Here is a 21699-nt window from a genome sequence, read left to right as displayed (position 1 = left end):
CACTTGTCTCAAATGTAGCAGATGAAAACTATGGTATGAGTTCAGATGTTGTATGGTCAGTACTATCATGAGATATTAACTAATTGGAATTGAGGGCATTCAATATTTTACCCATTGAGAAGTTGCTCGCTATTGATGCAGTTAATAAGTTTGCTCACCAAATTTGATTCACTTCCTTGGTCATAACTTAGGAAAGGTTTCAACTACTCGTATGTCCTGTGCAGTCCGTAGTAAGATTCTGCTACACAAAAGACCTTTCTGTAGCAGTCTTCAAAAACTTGTTGAGCAAAGTGCAATGCAATCCAAGGAAAATTATATTGCCTGTGATGTCACAAATTCAGAACTCCAACAATTCACTAATATTTTTCTCGTGAATTTTCATCAAACCTTCATTTTTTTTCTAATATTTCTGATTTTATCTCTAAAGTTACATCAGGGTAATTATCTCCTTTAATATATGGGACAATTTTTTTCTGAAATGCTGCTTTTTACCAGTACATTATCTTGTGTAGAGATATTTGTTTTTCTAGCGATACACTTTGAATGATTGTGCCATGCAGGGAGGGCTTATAAACTCAATGAGGAAGAGGCTAATTCCAGAGTTAACCAAATGTTCTTCTCATTTGGTACAATTTCTGCTACCGCAATTGAATTATCTTGGAAACATAGTGTAGACTGATATCTTAAAATAATCCTATACCGCATATCTCTCTGCATGAACATGTTTGGTAATGAACGTCTGCCTGAGAATGCTGTGGGAATTGATTCTTGGGCGTGATGGTAGTGTAGTAGTGTCTGTGAATCGAATGGTTGATTGAGAGATTAAACTTCAGCGATAGTTATTTCTTTATTCAGCCATCATGGTGCAAGTACTATAGAAAGTATTTCTTGAGCTATGTAATGCCTTAACCCTATCTAGGCCGGGGGGGGGGGGGGGGGTCTCGTAGGCCCCCCTCAACAATTTGCGCATTATTTTTGCCCTGCGAAATTTTTTGACCGCGCCGCTCCCTAACCTTTTACTTTTAAGTCTGGCGCAACTTTTGAGACCAATTTTGCATCACTCAGATTCGTGGTTCCGAAATTACGCAACATTATGTAAGTGCTTGTCAGACCAAAAATTGCTCAAAAACGTGATTTTGTGCACAAAGTCAATGCAAATTGTGTTTTCAACCAAAAATCATAAATGTATGATTATTTTTAGCTATGTTGGTCTAATTGTATTTATTTTATGCTTTTTATGATCTCAGAAGAGTCCCCACAAATTTCATTGAAAAAACAATGAAAAACGGCCATATGAACTCCCAAAATACCCCGGACTAGATAGGGTTAAGTGATTATTGATCAGAAACTTCACTTTTAACATTACTTAGTATTTTTTATTACTCTATTCATGTTTAAACCGGTTCAATTACAATTCCCCCCCTGGACAAAGGAGTTGTCATTCGCAATGTAAATAAGGTCCTCTCGGTCAGGACACTTATTTTGGGGACCACATCCAGGGGAGATACATTTTGCTACAAAAATAAATTCTAGAGGGGGGGGGGCATTGTTATCCTTCTGGGGTAGCTGTGCTGTTATGATTTAAACAATATTTTCCAAATTTGTGTTTTCTTTTGTTTCATTAGAAAAGTCTTTCATTAGAATTAAAGTTTATTCCTTTATGCCACTCTGACTGGGGCAAGCATTTATTTTATATTTTTTTCAAATCATAGTAATACAAACTGTCTTTATATTCAACTTTCAGATATTACTGTCAGATATTTTCTCAATTTGAACAAATTTGGGAAAATGAAAAGGATCCATATTCATGATATGAGTGATCTTTGGACTATCAACATTTTTTGAGGGATGGGTCTTGAGTTTTTATTGAATAAAAAGTAGTGGAAAATCCTGGAAATTAGATATTCATAGATTGGTCTACTTTCTATATCTGCTCTATATTGAATTAACTTTGTCTCTCTTTTAAGATTTTAAATTTCATTTTCACATTCTCTTACCTTTTCATAATCTCCACCTATATGTCTGGTGGTGCTCTAGCAGAATCTATTTTAGATCTTCATGTAGCATGAACATGACTCAGAAACTTCCGTGACTGTGTGGTGCTTTTTTATGAAAATAGCCGGCAACTGATCGATGACAGCGCCGAGTGACATATATGCCACTTCACATGGGAATTCTTTAAAGGAATATAAACCATAGTACTGGTGCAGAAAAATTTTAACTTAACCCTCAGTCACTGCTGTAATGAAAAAAAATTGAATGGGTTAGATATGGCTTATCGCATGAAATTTATATAAGGTTGCGAGCGAGTGAAGCGAGCAAGCAATTTCAACGATTTTTATCACAAAAATCAAATTTTGTGATCGATTTTGACGTGTTATTCAGAAAATGTCATATTTCACCAATTTTTTTCCCCCAATTTTTTTAACCTCAATGGTAACATCACTCAAGAGCCAATCAAATATTTTCATGAGAGTTTCTATTAGTTACTTTTTTGCAGCCGAAGCTAATATGCGAACTACATTTGAGTGGAATGTTCACTATTGTAGCATAGCAACAATACCATTGGTCAGTGGCTGATCTATTCAGGTGGACCACAATCATTATTTAGGGGCCATTGTTTGTATTTTTTTTTTTCACAATATTCGTTCCCTGAAGACTATTGTGTCTAAACCGGCTGTATCCGCGCCTGAATTGTGGCAGTTTTACATCAATGGTATAAGTTTTTAATGCATAGAACCTTGATTTTTACTAGCTTTCAGCGATGAAATTTTATGTTTAAGCATAACTGGTCTGTTTTGAAGCAGAGGAAAATCAGGGATGCATAGTTAAAGAGAAAGTTTTCAAGATGTTCTACATCACACTTGAATGAAAATTAAGCTGAATGATAGCAGGATGGTATTTCATAAAACTGTTCATGAGCTACACTTGACTTTACAAACAACTGAGTTATTGTGGGCTGTGAAAAGATGTAGCATCGAAAAGAAAATGACAAATAGCCTGCTTTAGACCTACAAAATTTTTTATGGTAAGCCAATAACATTTCCATTGGTTTTGATGGTTTTACTGTGCATTAACCCTTTGCATGCTGATGCTGCAATCTTGCACATTCTAATAATTAAATTCAACAATCGTAATTATTAGTTGTCTCCCCTACCTTTAATTAGATATTATAAAGCTAATAAAAGGCAATAGTTGTTTTGATAAATCTATATAATCAATGATGCAATATGGAAATCTTGAATTAAAGAAAATAACATGGAAACAAGTGTCATTATTATCCCCAAAAATTGACTCAATGTGCAGAGTTAATGATTACTTTTCTGTTATGAAATGGTAGAGCAAAGATCTAGACACGTTCCATTGGAAATGACAGGACGTACCTGGAAAGTAAGAGAGAGGGAGAGAGGGAGAGAGGGGAGATAGCAGGCTCAGCAGAGTGGTTTCATGGAGGTGGTTGTAGCGGGTGGATTCGGCTTCGGCATCTTGCCAGGGCCAGGAGTCTTAACCACAGAAAATGGGAGGTTTTCTCAATGTATGCCAAGCATAATGGCAAATCAATTTTGAGGTTTAGTAGATGGGTATCTAGGATTGGTCCAGGGAGAGTTGGTGAGATACATGATAATTGGTCCGGGGAAAATGATGAGCGTGTCTCCGAGATGTAGTATCATCCCCTTTTCATGTTAAAGTTAAAACTTGAAGCATTTGGTAGGTATTGCTGAATATTTCCAAAGTTGGAAATATGTCATTGATATGTTATGTCAGAATTGATAACATGGATATTGTTTGTAGTCCTTTCGTGCCTGCTGATTTTTGCCAATATTCAAGTTGAAACTTAAGCTTTTCGGAAGGTATCGTCGAACGAAAATTGGAAAATGTCATGGATATTTTCTGTCAGAGTTGATAACTGTACATATTTTTCATACTCCTTTTTTGCCTACCTATTTGAAAAAGAAAATGTTTGGGGCTATAAACATATCAAATGAGATTATTGTACTCTAAATTATATGGTAAACCTGAACGATTGATATTTGGACAGATATGAATATTGACAATTGCAGGGGGGGGGGGGTTGTATTGACCATAGAGTTATGAAGATTGGAAAGCAATATGTAATCCCGTCGTGAAATATTTTCTTTTAAAAACATTTTTTGTTCACACACATACTTTCTCTTTACTTTAAGAGAACACATGCGTATTGAAAATAATGAGTCGTTCGGACAATACTTTTAATTTGTTCATTTTTTAATTAGTTTTCACTCTCTTTATCACATTCTTTGCATCAATATATACAATAAATTATATGATTGGAAATCTACAAAATGTGACAAGCAACTGATATCTCAGTTGGTGTATATCATCAGACATATCCAGAAAAATAAAAAAAAACTAATTCATATTATATTTTGATTTATCAAAACATTTCATAAAAGAGTAAACCTTTAAAGAGGTTAGCTGATGATCAAGAGTAAAATTTGTACTTTTACTTTTTAGTTTCAAAGAAATATGTTTTGAAGCCTGATTAGATCCATTTGCAAACAATTAAAAATGTTCATTTCCATATTGGTAATTTGATCATGAACATAACCTATTCCAAACTGACTGGTTATATATTATTTGAGATATGTAATGGTTTTGAATGTCCTGAAGTTTGTTTGTTGGACACTGCAGAATTATTATGCATCACACAATGGAGCAACTACTTTCATTGCTTCGGACTCGGTCCTTTACTGATGTCATATTTGTCCTGCAGCTGACAATATACCTGCATTTTCGGAGCAATACATAGCAAAGGTAGTATATAAAATGATAATCAGTTGCACATACATAATTTTGGCAAATTAGAAAGACTTCTGAACATTCTTTTGGAATATCTAACGTTTCTTAATACAAATATAATTTCATTATTAGTAGCCTACTCTTTGCACATTATCATTTAGCATTTCTATTGCACAAAAGCATGTAAAAGCTACATGTACTTCATTCTCAACAATATGTTGGAGACTTGAGCCACTTGGCTGAATTGTAAATGTACATATTTACAATTTATACACTTAGGTAGAAAATGCTGTCATGTAAATTGTACTCTGTCATCACTATGATGTCGTATTTCAGCTTGTCCTACTGAAACCTTGTTGGTCCAAGACCATGCTTAATCTTGAAAAGTTATGGATCTTCAGGCTATCAGCTGTAGGATTTAGTAGTTCTTGGTACTTCAGCTGCTAAAGATCCTCTTCAAGTAGGTACTGATGGGAATATGGTCTTTGAACCCCAATGGATTTCAAGAAGTTCCTTCATCAAATGTCCTGATCATTGCAGCATCCATCATGCTTTTTGTAAGAAGTGTGTTCTTGCCATGTCAAAGTCACTGGTCGCATCCTTGTCCCGGGCATTCTTGATGCGCATCATATGATTACTGACAGTCTTTGGGAGGGCACGAATGACACTTGATGGTGGATGGGTGGTTGTCTTTGCGGCTGTCATTGAGAATCCAGCCAGCTTTCGGGCCCCGTACATGGAATGCTCGGTGTATTCAGAACTGGAGATGGAGTAGGAACGGGCATAGTAGCTCTGCTGCGTGGCATAGTCATTTGGCGTCCTTGCCGCTTTCTTAATGGCTTTCATGGCAATGTCATGTTCAGGTACTGTTGGCGGGATATCAATGATAAGAGGATCCGTAGCGGATGTGCTGTTTGCGTTGTTGGCATGGACGCATCGCTTTGCTACATGTGCCGTGGTGATGTCAGGTTTCCTGGCATGCTGCACAGGTATGACTGTCTTTTGGATCACTGCTTGTGTTCTTGGGCTCGGTGGAACCCTGTTGTTTGGGGACGCTATCTTTGGGAGCGCCCTTTCCTTGACAGGTGGCCCTGGCTTACTGTACTGATGTTCCTTCTTGGGAGAGTTGTTCCCTCCTGATAGGCGAGGTGTTAGTGGTGTCTTCGGATTCCCGTGGATTTCGCACATCTGTTGCTGGCGGACACGTCTGACCGTTGCTGCAGCACCGATGACTGCACGTCTTGTTTGCAGACACTTCCTCTGACAACACAACGCTAGTAACATGACCAGGATGAGAGCTACCACCACTCCACCAAGAATGATGGCCACCATTGTCACCGGGAGGCCGGTCTCGTTGAGTGACAGTGGTCTCGTTCTGACCTCCACGCACTGGTCCCGAAGCACGGCATTGGTCTGGGTGTGGTTGACTAGAATGGTGCTGACACAGACTGTGTACTGGGAATCTGGTTCCAGGTCCTGCAAAGACACAAGAAAATGCACCAAAGGTGTCATTAGGGCTCAGTGTATCTTGTGTTTTGATATTGTCTTGAAATAATTAAAAAGGGAACATGATTACAGGTAAACATTGCTGACTGGAAGACCCATTAGAAGTCAACAGCAATGATTTCCAATTATCCACTGGTTAATGTTCAAGATACCTTGATTGCTTCATGTGGTTTGTATTGATACAAATATTCATATTAAAACTAGTGTCCATACTATCAGAAATTTAATCTAATGATTTCTCAAGATAGGTGGTCCCTATCAAAAGGATCTCATTAGAGCTACCAATTTATTAGTAATCTCAGAACACAATACTACAAAGGTTTGCCTCACATGACTTCCAGACGTTTTTAGTTTATATCCTAAGCTTTAAGAACGAGCCAGTTATACTGGACTTAATCATTATCTTAGGATTGAAATCAATATAGATTTATAATATATATATAAATATATATATATATACTTTAATCTTATTTATTTTAATCCAACAATTATTATGAAGTACAGTACTTGTTGGCTCATTCTTAAGGATTGGGATAACAAAAGCAGTATGTCGGTCATGCGCTTGACCATATGCACATAATCCTATTGCAGTGTTGTTTTTATGTGATCAATCCATCTCTAGGATTAAGACAAAATCCCTGGAGTGCTTTAATCACCAACGATCTGTTTAGTTATAAAAACACAAAGATGAGGCCCCCATGGAAATCTCTTTTCATCTTCAAGAAGAAACGTTTCAGTTATTTTAAACTTGAGTGGAAATGATGAAGTGCATGACCGTGATTCACGGATCACATTACCGATTCTGACACTGGAGGGGATGGTGTCCATTATGAGACAGTTTGCAGTGATTGGTGGATAATGAGAATAAGTGATGCCAGAGGAAGCCAGTTAGGAAACCCAGAGAAAATGTGTTTGATCTTGGAAGCAGAAAGACTTAAATCCAAACTGGATGAACCATTAGGAGTTCACCTAGAGGTGTGGAGCTGTTGTTGGATAAGTCTGCAAACTTTGAAGTTTCAACCACAAACACCGGGGTTGAATTTCCTTCACAGATTGCCCTTGGTAGGGCATTTATCTGTCTGTACATTTGCCACTCTCCATCCAGGTTTTGATATTTGTAACGGGTAGGAAGTAATTCCTTGAATGCTTGGGTGCCTGAACAGGGTAGCCGTGCTAAAGCTGGCATAAATTGCAGTGCTTAGAAACATTTGAATTAAGCTTTATAAAACTGTTTCAACCAATTGCATTTCACTGGCAACCAAAAAATGTGGTTTCAACATTCTTTTTAAAAGGACTATCAGTTAGTTCCTATAGTCACCAGGATAATACATTGTTGTGTCTTCATTATTGCTGCCAGAAAAGCTGGCCCTAAAAGTTTAATGTGATGCAATACCATAATTGAGAATCTGGGTATCACACAACCAGTGTTCTAGCTACACATATTTTAGTGGTGGTAGCTATTTCACGGCATGAGGAAGTTTTTTTTTTTTAGGCAGAGTTGGTGGTCTCAAAGTTAAAAGTGAAGGAAGATCAATGCAATGGCAATCTCGCAAATCTTTGAAAATAAACTAATGTTCATCAAATATAAGAATGTTTAATGCAAATTATGCAAATAAAATAAGATTAAAGATGGAAATGAATACAAGTGCAATTCTCCTTTTCAAGGAGTTAGTTTGGGAACACATTTTATTCGAAATTAACGGTGAAGGAAAGCAGGTTTTTTTTTATACATTCAATTTTATTTTAAACAGTTGACAAGGTCATATGTGAACCGACCTAATGTGTTTCTGAGAGCTTCACATCCTCCTTGCTCTGAAAAGGGCAATATTGAAACCTGTCATTAATTACAGTGATAAGTATCCATAGAAAATTTCTCCTCAGCCAATGAAATTTCATTGTTCCTGTAGCTTGTAACAAAACTATTGTAAATTGCTTGTATTTAGAATTTTGTGGAAATTGGCACAATGCAATGATTATGATATATGCAGTGGTTGAATTTGAATTTGAATGGAATACAAGGGCAAGTTTCCCCAAAACATTATCATGGGATACAATGTGATGATCAAACATCCATGTGTTCATGATAAGGTAAAACTGAATACATGTGTGGCTTTGATAGGCAACTTGACAAGTTTGAAGATACAATAAGGAAGAGGGATGCAAAGTAGTAATGACCTTTTCCTGGTGTACCATATGGTTTATGTAAATCAGTAATGAATAGACTTTCAGGGAACACTGTTATTATCATTACAGTTATTGATATTGAGCATGTAGTTGGGTTTTATTCAATGTATGTGTGGATATAGCTCTAAATCTTCATTTCATTATTTATTTATTGACACATTCTTTTTCATTTTGTTCTATTTATTCTATTCATTTATTATTATATTATGTTTATTAATTTTCTATTCATATATCAGTTTATTTGTTAGTTTGGTTTGGTATTTTCTTAGTTTTTAAAAACATTTTATCTTGTTATCTGCTTTTGTATATCTCTCTGTTCAATATGATGATAGAAGTGTTTATTTTTAGTATATTTTAACTATTTTCTTTTCTTCAGAAAAATAATGATTCGAGTACAATAGCTCCAGACATCCTCCATAGCAAATAATATTGTCTGGACCCTCATATTTTTATTTCCCAACACAATAACACTATCCCATGTGGCATTGTTTATAAGATCTATTGATAAAAAATCCTGTGCCAAAAATAACCAAACCATATGAATGATTTTGTAGTCCAACACATAGATTGCCTGTCCTGTGTTTATTTTAAGGAATAATTTCGCAGGGGACAAAGAAACAAAAGTTGTCCACACGTCATCTCGCCTGAAAATGACTTGTCCCGCGGAAGATTGAAAATGGCAACATTTCGCTGTGGGGTTCCGAAGAGGATGAGCTGTGTGGTCCCAAGCCGGCCTTTTTAGCACTGTCAGAGGTTCTATGTTCCGTTGTCATGGTAATGGGAAGTTGTTGCTCAGTCAGTTGCTACTGAACCTGTAACCTGTCTGCAAGCATTTAAAGGCCCCCTTGTCATTTTAATATTGTCAAATTTGTTTTCCCCTCCCGTGTTGTTGATTCTGACAAGGTTTTGTAAATGGTAACTCACATTTGTTGCATTTGTTTTCTTGTTTGAAAGTAAAAAAAGAAGAAAATTTGATTACCTGAACTACACATACATGAATTTGCTACAAGTAATGAAAATGTTTAACTATTTGCATGCTGAATTGATTTCAGGGGGATAATAATGGCAGGTGTTTCCATGTTATTTTCTTTAGTTCAAGACATCCATATTACACCATTGATAATTATTATTATTATGTAGATGTTACCCAAGAATTGTTGCCTTTTATTAGCTTACCTACATGTAATTTGAAGGTAGGGGAGAAAACTTATTATTTACAATTGTTGACTTTTGCAACATCAGTGCGCAATGGGTTAAATGGATTGAGATTCACATACATGGAATTTGGAACGTGCTCAGATGCCCGAGGCGCTATGAAACAAAAATTCAAAACTTGATCACAGTCATGAACTAGGAAAAAATTCTGAATTTAGGTTTAGTCAAGAGATCTTCTCTGCCTCTTTTAATAGAAGATCAAGATTTCTATGCGTGTGTATTATACAAGCAAATATCTCAAAGATTGATTCTATGTTTCATAAACTTTGTCTTCATATGTTCCCCCTTGTTATTTTTTCTTCCTTTATTAATAAACACACTCATTTTGGGGAGTTGGTTATATTTGAGCTTCATTACTCTGTTGGTTTCACTTTCGGATCACCAATCTAGAGTATGAAGTGAAACACTTTTAGCGATGCAGGCGTGTATCCTCTCAAGGAAGTGCTCAACCGATTGACATTTACCAAATAAATCTCATCTTATTCCCTTGTCCTTTGCATGCACTCGACCCTGTGAGAAATAGACCTACCCTTTTTTATCTCCAATGCTTTAAAGTGGATGCATTAAAAAAAAATTCAAATCATTTCACAAATTTTCACGTGCTTGCACGTTTTGCAAATTTACCCCAAAATATCATGGAAACAGTTTATTCATGAATTGCAGATTTGTAGTGATAAGAGTTCATTTCTAATATGAATGCCTCTTATAGCTTCCACTGCCCTTTCACATTAGTCATTTATATATCATATGCCTAGCAACAGATATGTTAAAAATAGTAGAGTAATATTTGAAAATAGATAGTGTTATGATAAGATTGATGGGTTGAATAACCCTCAGTTTTCCCCGAGCAGAATGCTTATATTTTCTTCATAACATACAAAATGTTCAAGTTCAAAGAGTCATCTCAAAGTAAACTTTTAATGAAGGATTCATGTTGATGACAACTGGAGATGCATTTTAGCCCACCCATGTGCACTTGCTATTCATGAAATGACTTGTAGCAAATGTTTGTGGTTATCGAATGTTGTATATCTATTACCATGGAAACATTGAATTTCTCACAGAACTTTGATTGATGATACCTTCTGTTAAATATTTTTCCCCCACAGGAAAGTGTATTCTTAACCTTTACAGTGTAGTTTTGATTTGGGATCCTGCATTCAGAAAGAATTTTTCAAGATTTTTTTTATTCTAAATAACTATCTTCATGAATACCATCACCACTACCTTCATAAACATCTTAGCAATATAACCATTTTATTTTTCCTTTTCCTATATTCTTTAATCCTGAGTAGGTTGTACGCTGTAGGTTGTTCCATGTTGTTCTGCAATGACATTTTAGAATTTTTCTGATAATATCTTTTGTTGTATCCCATTGCTATGCATTTTTGTATTCCGAACACACAAATGCCTTTTGAATATGCCTTTTGCAGAACTTCAAAATATCTCCTGCAATCTTCCAAAACTACTAATCAAATTTGCTAGGTAAATTATTCTTGATGTATGCCTTTGAACTGGAAGAAGCAATTAACAATTGACAGAATTCATCTCGCAAAGTGATTCATCCCTTTTTTCTGCGGATGGTCGTCTGGAATAAACGCTGACAAGCAAAATTAGATTGATAGATAAAAATAGAATGTCACGTTAAGTTTATCCAAGGGTCATATAAAAGCAAGAGGTCTATGAGGAAACCTTGGAGACATTCGGGGATGTCGGTTTATACCCCAGAGAATACCAGTGGCTCTCATGGATGTGGATATTTGCCCAAGAGAGTACTTGAGGACGCTATCATTTGCAAAATGCATATTTAGGTACAAGGGCAACAAATATAGATGAAGATGTTAAATATAGATGTTGCATCATACGTCAAAATTAATGCATATCCTGATTCATTATAGATTGACATTGGAGATAAATAAAATGAGATATTCAAATTTTCATAAAGAAGGCCAATATGTAAATCTTTTCATGAAGGTGGTGATCACAATGAAATGAATTGAGTTTGGGCTCTTAATTTACGTACTATGATTGTAACTAATGATAACTTATTATGCAAGCAAGTAATGATAAAAATGAACATTACTGTGATCTTATTACTTTATCAAAAAATTTAAGTTAATCATGATATAGAAAATACAATTAAGATCCATCCAAGGTCCAGTAACACAAAGGTTAGCAATTAAACACTTTTTTGATTTTCATGATTGATTGTACATTGTAATCAATGCCATCAACTACAGAAAAACGTTCTACGATCATTGTTAGATTTGTGTTACGGGCCCCTGGTGGGTGTTTCATAAAGCTGTTCGTAAAGTTACGAACTACTTTACGCACGACTGGAACATGTTCTTACGTCATTAATCAATTACATAGGGATACCACATAGCACAAGAAAGGATCACCAGTCGTGCGTAAAGTCATTCGTATCTTAAAAACAGCTTTATGAAACACCCACCAGGTTCTCCAAAGTTAAGCATTGGATTTGATTACACCATGCCATAGGCAGCCATGAGAACATAGATCTCTCAATCTAAAGAAGATGTAGATGTAGCATGATAAAATAGTTAGGATATTGATTAAGTTACAATATGCAATTTCTATGGACACTTCACTTGCTTCTGCATCCTTCTGGGCACCTATTTATCACCTGGGTGGAGAGTGGCAAATCATAGATTACTCCTTTCCCAAAGGATGCTGGTGCCATGACAGGATTCAGTAATGGTGCATTAAACCATTTCCATTAAGACCAGTGATGAGTAATAAATACAAGAGCATTCTCTTAAGTTAACCCTGTATTAGTACATTGTTATACATGTATAGCCCATCGCTTACTAATACCATATGTACTCAATATTGAACAAGTTGAGTCTGCGAAAACAATAAAAGATCTGTTTCTAGATGACATAAAATTCTCAATTGCTATATAGCTGATTGAGACATTCAAGTAAAATGCATTTTGTATCACCAATAATGTTAACAATTTTCTTGAAAATGGCATAGATGACAAAGAATGACTGTGAAAAGAGGCACATTAAACAACCAAGGTGTTAATAGCAGTGTAGGGAAATGGGTTTATTTATATATTTATATAAATATCATGATTTAATCCGGTATAATCCTTCTTTGACCCTTGGTATTTGATTGTCATCCCCTAGAACCCCATGTCTAGTGTTTGTTTTGCGGTGAGTTTGAGCTTGTGTCATTCACCGGGTATAAAACTGTAGCTGTGGTTTGGAATTATTTCCTTCCTTTCGCTTAACTGGCCCCCTACTGGTCTATATCCATATAGGCCTTGAGTAAATACCTGATAGTGCATATATGCTGTTGTATTGTGTTCCCTTTTTTATTATTATTATGCTGGTCAATTTCTTTGGAAGGTATTGCAATTCTGCAGGACTTGAATTTCAATATTTTTCAGGGCAATGCCACTTTAAAATATGAAAAAGGTCACAGCAAATCTCCAAGGCCAAAAAGAGGAGCATTGAGGACAATCAATAGGCCTTCCACGGCCATGACCTTTGCTGACCTTGGATAAATTTAAGCTGTGATGCTCATTCCTGGCGTGAAGGCATCTGACTTTGCTTGTCATAGTTTCATTATTATGTTTCTTTATTTTTTTTTCTTCCCACAAATTATTGTTTATACCAAAGTTGATTCCCATTTAATTGAGTTTTGATTCAAAGGCATACAAACCGAAAGCCTTAATTCCTTAAAGGACAAGTCCACCCCAACAAAAACTTGATTTGAATAAAAAGAGAAAAAATCAACAAGCTTAACACTGAAAATTTCATCAAAATTGGATGTAAAATAAGAAAGTTATGGCATATTAAAGTTTCGCTTATTTTCAACAAAAATAGTTAAATGAACGAGCCAGTTACCTCCAAATGAGAGAGTTGATGACATCACTCACTCACTATTTCTTTTGTATTTTATTATATGAAATATGAAATATTTTTGTTTTCTTGTCATTGTCATGTGAAATGAAGTTTCATTCCTCCCTGAACACGTGGAATTCCATTATTTTAACATTTTGTGCTTCAGGCAAGGAGGTCCTAATCGTCAAATTAGTAAAAATTGAAATATTGTATAATTCAAACAATAAAAAACAAAAGAAATAGTGAGTGAGTGACATCATCGACTCTCTGGATGTAACTGGCTCGTTCATATAACTATTTTGTTGAAAATAAGCGAAACTTTGAAATGTCATAACTTTCTTATTTTACATCCGATTTTGATGAAATTTTCAGCATTGTGCTTGTCTGATTTTTCTCTATTGATTCAAATCAACATTTTTCTGAGGTGGACTTGACCTTTAACAACTGATATCTGGCCAGGTTTCTGACCCATCATGCAACATTCTCAGTAGTGTAGTCTTATAGCCCCCTTGAATTATACGAAACTGTGTTGGTCACTTTACTCCCCCTTTATTAAAGTGTCCTTCCATTTTAGATATATTTTTAACAGTTTTTTTTTAATTTTGGATTGTCATTCATTTGATAATATTTCTGTTGTATGGCTTTGACATTTCATTTCAGCCATCTAACTGCATTCTGCATGTATTTCAAGAATGAAAATATGAAAAGGAAGTTTTGACATCTTACATTTAATTTCCATTCATAGGGAAATGAGAATTGCAACGTCACTCTGCCAAATTTGGAAGAACATAAGTACCTCGATCCTGGGCATGCCCAGCCAAAGATTTGCACTTCAATTTGTTATCCAATTTTCAAAGCCACCATAATCAGATTTGGATCCATGAGGGAAGAAGGGTGATTTCCGTCTACCTTTTGCAGAGTCCATCTGTCAGTGGTGCGCCAGAAATATGATACATGTGCCCGGGATTGTACTTCAGTTCTGCAGCAGATGCTACAGTGACAATAGGTCATTTTTAGATTGTACAGTAATCTAATTGAATGCAAGGGTCTTTGTGGAATGTGTGAATTGGACATGTCTACTTGGAATCCCCTTTCCATATCTTGGAAATAATACTGAAATGCTTTTGTAGCACACACAAGATGCCATTTCTTCCTCTTAGGTCACTACACAATTCCTATCCAGTGGAGGGTACAGGATGCCACTATGGTCAGGTTAAAAATAAGGTGCAGGGCCAGGTTGCATAAAAGTTACTATTATGGTCACTTTGCCATCCAATGGTAACTACCATGGTAACAATGCTAAGCAGCCAATCAGAATCAAGGATTCCATGAAAGATGCCAGTCGATGAAAAAGGTACCTTAATAGTTATTGTATGCAACTGGACCCAGATACCCAATTGAATGTAAAACACATTTACAACCATTGGTCTATTAATCAAACTTCATGTTATGTAAAGATTCTGTCAAGAAGAGATGGGACAAACATGAAGGGAAAGCAGTAGGAGAGTACTTACTGTTAATGTGAAATCAGCAACTGATGGATGAATGAATGGGCTGTAGAAAAAGGTATCAAATCCAAACTTGTTGTACTGCACGATAAATCCTGATATCTCCTCATCGATTGCGGGAGGCACCCTCCAAGAAATGGACGCCCTCGTCGTTGCAACGGTATCAATATTGATGTGCTGAGGAGGAGAGATGATGACCTCGCAACGTTCGCCGAGGTAGAGATGTCGGCACTCGCATTTGAATCCTGTATAAGGGTCGTTGGTGCATACCCCTCTATTTTGGCATGGATTTTGAGCGCAGGTCATGTAAGGCCTCGAAGGAGTGGGACCAGAATGAGGATGCCGAGGCATTGTCGGTCGTCTGTTAGGCGGGGTATCGGGCCGTCTTGGGGTTGTGACCCTTGGACGAATTGGGTCAATGACGACGGGTCCTTGTCCACGTCCAGGGGTGCTAACACCTGGTGTGGATGGCCTGTTGGGGCGGTTGACACCAACATGAGGGGATCGTGGAGTTGCTGGTGGACGTGGTGTCTGAGGTGGGCGTTGTACAGGTGGTTGCACCGGTGGTCGCTGCACCGGTGGTTGCTGAACAGGTGGTCTGTTGACTGGTGGTCGTTGCACCGGTGGTTGCTGCACAGGCGGTCTGTTGACTGGTGGTTGTTGCACTGGAGGTTTAAAAGGGTTGATTGGTGCTCTTCCGGTGTTGCCTGTCCCTGTGTTGGGGTTGGTGCCTGGTACCACACCTGGTACCCCACCAGGTTGCACTCTTGCCCCCGGCTGACTCCCCACTCCTGGTCGGTTTGGTATCCAGGGGTTCCGTGGGGGCGCCTGAGGAGGAGGAGGAGGTGGAGGAGGATTCACTGGGTTGCCACGATTAGCAGGGTGCATTGGATCACCTGGCATAGGAAACCCTGGGAGTGGATAAAATCCGGGCATTCCTGGAACAGTAGGATACGTCATCCCCACTGACGCCCAAGGGTCCAGAGGGTCTATGGGTGGTTGTACGCCTTCAGACACAAACCCTCCATTGGGTGGAATGTCTCCTATGAACTGTGCAGCTACCTGTAAACAAAGGTGTGTCAAGGATACTGCCACAAAAACACTTGTCTCCATGGTTATGTACGTCTTTTACTAATACAGGCGGAACAATATCTTGAGGATGTGGATGTAGATCTGATGCTTCCGTTCAAATTGTTCCGAATCATTCAACAAAGTAGAGTTCTTATCAAGATCACCTTCACTTTTAGTGAAGTCAATAAGTCATGGATGAATGCAGTGGGGTCCCTCACATCTGAATCATGGATGCAGGTACAGTCATCTAACTTCTGCAGCACTCCCAATTTAGCATGTACTCCTACCCCACTCTCGAGGAATCTTGATCATCTAACTTCCGCTCCTGAGTACTTCTCCAAGTCTGCCAAGGTACCTTAAACAGCTCAGCTAGAAAGACGGTACAGTTTGCAATGGCAACACTGATCCCAGTCTTTCACCAGACGTCTTCAAGCTCTCTCATCTTTCTAGCCGTAAAGCCTTCAATGTCTCGTCTTGCGGGGGCTGTCTTCTCCCTCCCGGGATAAACCAAATCAAATTTCTGACTCAGACAAAGTTATAGTTCCACTGCGTTGATTCCTGATTGTCGCTCTTGTGCTTTCTCTTCCTTCCCTTGTACGGCAGCAGTCCTCCTATCGCAATCATCGATCTTAGTCCCTGCTTGCTCGTCGAAAGTAGACGCTGCCTGCAAATGGTGTTTCCAATTAGAGGATAATCCAATTCTTTGTTGGGAGGTTTGGAAGTGGTGATAATGATCTTTAGTTGAACCTGTAAAGTGGATGAATAAAAATAGTGCATAAATTTCTTTGGATGCTTTGTGAAATTGAATTAGGTGTGAATTACAATTTAAGAATCGAACGTGTAACAGCACGTGAGAGAAGAAACTAAACTGCAGTCAACAGCTAATATTTCAAATTCGCTCTTAAATCTCAAATGATAGGATCATAGGATATCTATTGTTGCGTCCGTGACCCGGAGGAGACAAAGCATTGGAGGGGCACTGTATTGTTTGTGAACAATGCTGTGCCCCTCCAATGCTTTGTCTCCTCCGGGTCACGGTCTGCCACTGGCTGCGTCCCCCCAACACAAAAGAAAGAAGATCCTCTGCTCTGCCGCCAATGGACAGGATATCAATTTTCCAATGCAAGCTGAAACAAAACAGCAGTCAATGTTTCAAACTTTCAATAAAAAGATGGATTTCAAAATGATTTATGGAAATACAATCAATTACAGGTTTCTTGCAACATCCCCTGGTTTAAGAAATCATTTAACTGTGTTTGTTAACCCATTGCCTTTAGTAGCCAGGTAAATGCAATATCATTTGCCTTACTGCAACATTAATGAATAGTAATTTTTGTATTGAACTTAATGTCCGGCTTAGTGATCTCTTTATTGAGGCATTTAAAAACCTCCGCATAGCAATCATTAATTGGTGATATTATTTTTTTCACAACAATCACATTGTACGATTAAATAACAGAAGGCCACTACAAGGTGGACGTACAACACATACAGTGGTATTTATTATATATTTAATCAATATCTTATCATTTTATTCATCATTTATCAAATTATTAGTTTGGTTTTAATTCATTTATCATAGATTTAGTCACCATTCTAACCTATAATGAAACAAACATGGAAAACCAAAAGAAAAATAATATTCCTTTCCATGCAGTCAGTTTTGGAAAAGCTGACTGATGTGGGATAAAGTACTGTAATGGAAATACAATTAATATTTTGCTTGATAAAATGAATCATAATTGCTCTCCAGAATTGTGAGATGAAATCAATCCTGCTTTATTAAATTCAGTACCATTTTGAGGTTGGAATCTATTCCCCAATGGGTATTTACCACAGACTTTTTGGCAGTGATAGTTTGTACTCGCATGGCTTGCCAGAAACTCTGCTGAAGTTATTATTATTAAGACATCAGTAATAATTTTGTATTTCAAGTATGCAGTCTCAATTTTCACTGCCCTTGTCTTTATTATTTCAGTTACAGGGAGATACATGTTTAAGTAGCGTAAAGAAAGTGTTTAGTAGAGTAAGTTTGGGCAGTATCTCTAAAATATTTGCTACTTTATATTAAGGAATTATTTCCAAAATTTTTGCTCTTATAAGGTTCACCTTTATGTAATTTATTAAGATAAAACAAAAATCATATTTTTATCTTTTCAAATTGAATGTGTATAAATACATATTAAAATTGTGTTATTTTTAAAATCCCAAAATGAATAAGGTGTGTACTGACCTTGAGGTAGTATTATTATAATTGACATGAGAAGGAATATTTAGTCAGATCACTAATGTTAATGTTTTTGTATATCTTGATTAAGAATGGTACTGTATATCAAACAAAAATACAAAGTTAATCCACTTACCTTAATTGAATTATTTCCTTTGGTTATAACTGAAGAGCTTTATCCTGTTTAAACTTCCTTCACAAGTGGTATCTTAATATTGAATTCAAATGAAATTATTTCTTTCTATACATTGTGATCAGCGTGATCACAGTTAAGGAGCTGTGGGATAAGTTGTGGGTACAGGTGCCAGTCCTTCGATCTTAAACCAACGCAGTCACAGACTATCAGCTTGCTATTCTAAGCATACAGCTCATATCCCCTCCTCAAGATCTTGCGCCTTCACGGTATGCCTTCAACCGATCAAATGATCTCCCTGTCGCCTCGGCAAAGAACCTTACTTGACCCGCACCAGAGCTCCCCCTGCCTCTGCTTCCTGCCTATCGATACTCAACCCCCCTCCTGGAACATGGACAGACCGATCGTCTGCCCTGTCGGCGCATGCGTCACCATTGAAGGAAGTGCATCATTGGGTCGCTCCATGGTGTGTCTTTAGGGGAGGGTTGGCGTGTTCGAGGGGAGGGGATGTCATGTTTATTTAAAGGTGGGTGGAGTTGGGTAATGTTTTTATCGTGTCCACCTACGTGAGGATCATGTGGGAGGCTATAGGCGATGTCTTCTTGAGTGATGGGCCGAAGATAGTCCAGTGGCCTTGGAGGGGGTGAACTGTGATTGGTCAATAAAGGCTATTTTCGTTAATAGACACCTACTTGATATTTAATTTTACATTGATTTTTTCCCCTTTCCCCTCATTACCTACTTCATCCAGCTTTCTTTCTTAAAGGGCAAGTCCACCTTAACAAAAAGTTGATTTGAATAAAAAGAGGAAAAATCCAACAAGCATAATGCTGAAAATGTCATCAATATTGGATGTAAAATAAGAAAATGATGACATTTTAAAGTTTGCTTAATTAAAAAAAGACAGTTATATGCACATCCTGGTCAGTATGCAAGTGAGGAGACTGATGACATCATCAACTCAATATTTCTTTTGTAGTTTATGATATGAAATAGGGAAAAATCTTTTTTTCTCCTCATCGTCAAGTGAAATGATTAATTCTTCTCTGAAAAAGTGGAATGAACATTGTTTAATTTAAGTCAAGTTAGTCTTTATTGTTAAATCTAAAAAAATGAAATATTGTATAATTCAAACAATAAAAAACAAAGAAATAGTGAGTGAGGGACATCATCGACTGTCTCATTGACTTGTGCAATCACTATTTTGTGAAAAATAAGCAAAACTTGAAAATGTCGTAACTTTCTTATTTTACATCCGATTTTGGTGAAATTTTCAACGTTTTGCTGGTTTGATTTTTCTCTATTTATTCAAATCAACATTTTTCTGGGGTGGACTTGACCTTTAATGTAGTATTTACTTCCAATCCTGTTAAATATTTTTCATAAAATGTAAAGGATAATATGAATGAATCCCACTCATGTCTAAATGTGTCTTCAAACTTTGAAGACATATTTAGACATGAGTGGGATTCATTTTGGCCGTCTGCACTTTCATTCACCCTTGCGACGGTTTTGCTAATTAATCACCAGCTCATGAGATTAAATGTGGAACATGATAAGATAGTTATGTACCATTTGCATTAATTGTATCGATTTCAATTCTCTGTTTACTTTCTCTCTTTCTCCGTTTCTCAATATTATTTTGCCATTGGCTTTCTTGATACTTTTGTCTATTTCTCTATATGTAGATGCCGGTACCATGTGCTTGAAATATCTTAATCCATTTTCAAATTAATACCAGAACCTGTCTTTGATGATTAGAGACTAAGCAAAGTTTAGAAAATAATACTCATGAGAAAAAAAGCAAGATTTTGAAATTTCTTTCTTCCCATGGAATTCACATACATTGATTTGACACGAATTGATGGTAGGAAATAATACTCCCTTTTTCAATTGGCAGCTACTGCATGCAGGTTTGGTACTAAACTGTCATTTTGTGTCACAACAAATTACTTGTAAAACATTTACAATGAATTTGCTCGTCACCCAAGCTATCTAGTCAGCAGGCATAGACCCTGATTGAAACTTTGATCAACAAGTGTGTCTTCATGCAAAGACAAGCACATACAAAACTTGCTGCTTCAATTCTGAGCGAGAGGGCCTCAGTACACAAGGCATAAATAGGCTGCACACTCAGACCCTTAACTCGAGGGAAGGGTTTGCTCTGCAAACTTTAAGCTATCAGTCCACATATTTGCACGACAACTCAACTTCATCATCAAAACTTGAGTCTTTCTAAGGAAATCAAATCTAGCATTTCAAACCTGGAATAATCGAAAGCGGAAGAACTGGCTCGCTTTCCTTGCCAGCATTTCTGCGATAAGACTTTCCTGAAGTCCTTTGTGTTTTCATGCGATATGGAATTGCCTTTTGTCTTCCTGAGAAGCATATTGGGTGCTGACTTTGACTTCCTGAGCTCAACAACCTGCTGCTTGCAAGAACCCTGCGGGCCTGTACAAAGTATATACAATTAAGAGAATCTGACAATTGTAGGTTTAAGCCATTGAGTCCTTGCTCTCCAATGTGAAATATGTGTAGTAAATCATATTGGATCATTGTGTCTACCTGGTCCAAAAGTCCAGCCACCAATCATTCCTACTAGTCCATTATTAAGATTTTCTTACAAATTGTGCAGTCGTATCTAATAGTATCCAAAATGTGCTTACTAGCAAGAAGCCTAAAACTTTAAAGGAAGAATAATTCTTAGTACACTTGTCTACATGACTGTATGATGCTTGAAAGGTTAAACCTCAAGTCAAAACAATATTTGAAAAGATGAAAAAATGTGATTTTCGCAAATTTCACCTCTCCTTTGTTTACATCTCTTTCCTAATTCTGCCAGTAGCCTTTCTATCACCCGTCAATGCAGGAAGCTTCCCAGTCTAGTCCTTACGTTCTTCATTTATTATCTTAAAATATGATCTTTGATAGTGGTTTATTGATAAGCCAACAATGCTGCGATTGCTGAAATGAAAGAGTGGAGATAATAATGGTTTTATGATGATTGAAACGAACAGGATTATTGCCCCCTAGAGAATTGTGCCTGGAATTAGAAATGATGTCATTTCATGTACTCTGCATGTTGTAGGCAGGTAACAAAAATAAACATTCTCTACTTCTACTTTTACTACCAATTTTAACGCAGGTGGAGAGGGCTTGCCCTCCCCCCAAAATTCCATGACAAAGAAGAAAATGACAAAA

At 37.0% G+C, this 21699-nt stretch overlaps 2 protein-coding genes across 2 annotated transcripts in view; one reads left to right on the top strand and one right to left on the bottom strand.

Annotated features, from left to right (window-relative positions):
* Positions 1-4220: 4220 nt before the first annotated feature.
* LOC121420451 lies at positions 4221-19260 on the bottom strand. The gene is made up of 3 exons (XM_041615093.1): positions 18502-19260; positions 15074-16885; positions 4221-6255 (listed from the first exon to the last, which is right to left on the bottom strand). The coding sequence occupies exons 2-3, from the start codon at positions 16178-16180 to the stop codon at positions 5326-5328; spliced, it is 2037 nt and encodes a 678-aa protein (XP_041471027.1). The 5' UTR covers positions 16181-16885; positions 18502-19260; the 3' UTR covers positions 4221-5325.
* LOC121420452 (SID1 transmembrane family member 1-like) overlaps positions 14232-21699 on the top strand; it is a 41706-nt gene continuing 34238 nt past the window's right edge. Inside the window, exon 1 of the mRNA XM_041615094.1 lies at positions 14232-14771. Coding sequence (XP_041471028.1) covers positions 14700-14771 — 72 coding nt within the window. The 5' untranslated portion in view covers positions 14232-14699. The remainder of the gene's footprint in view (positions 14772-21699) is intronic.

This window comes from Lytechinus variegatus, chromosome 8 (assembly GCF_018143015.1).
Source record: "Lytechinus variegatus isolate NC3 chromosome 8, Lvar_3.0, whole genome shotgun sequence".
Lineage (NCBI taxonomy): Eukaryota > Metazoa > Echinodermata > Echinoidea > Temnopleuroida > Toxopneustidae > Lytechinus > Lytechinus variegatus.
The sequence above is the reverse complement of the archived record's forward strand: the minus strand, read 5'-3'. Positions and strand labels throughout refer to the sequence as shown.

Coding starts and splice junctions, on each gene's coding strand:
- LOC121420451 (XM_041615093.1), bottom strand. CDS start 16,180: ATGGAGACAAGTGTTTTTGTGGCAGTATCCTTGACACACCTTTGTTTA. Junction 6,256..15,073: donor TTGCTGATTTCACATTAACA/GTAAGTACTCTC, acceptor GTGTCTTTGCAG/GACCTGGAACCAGATTCCCA.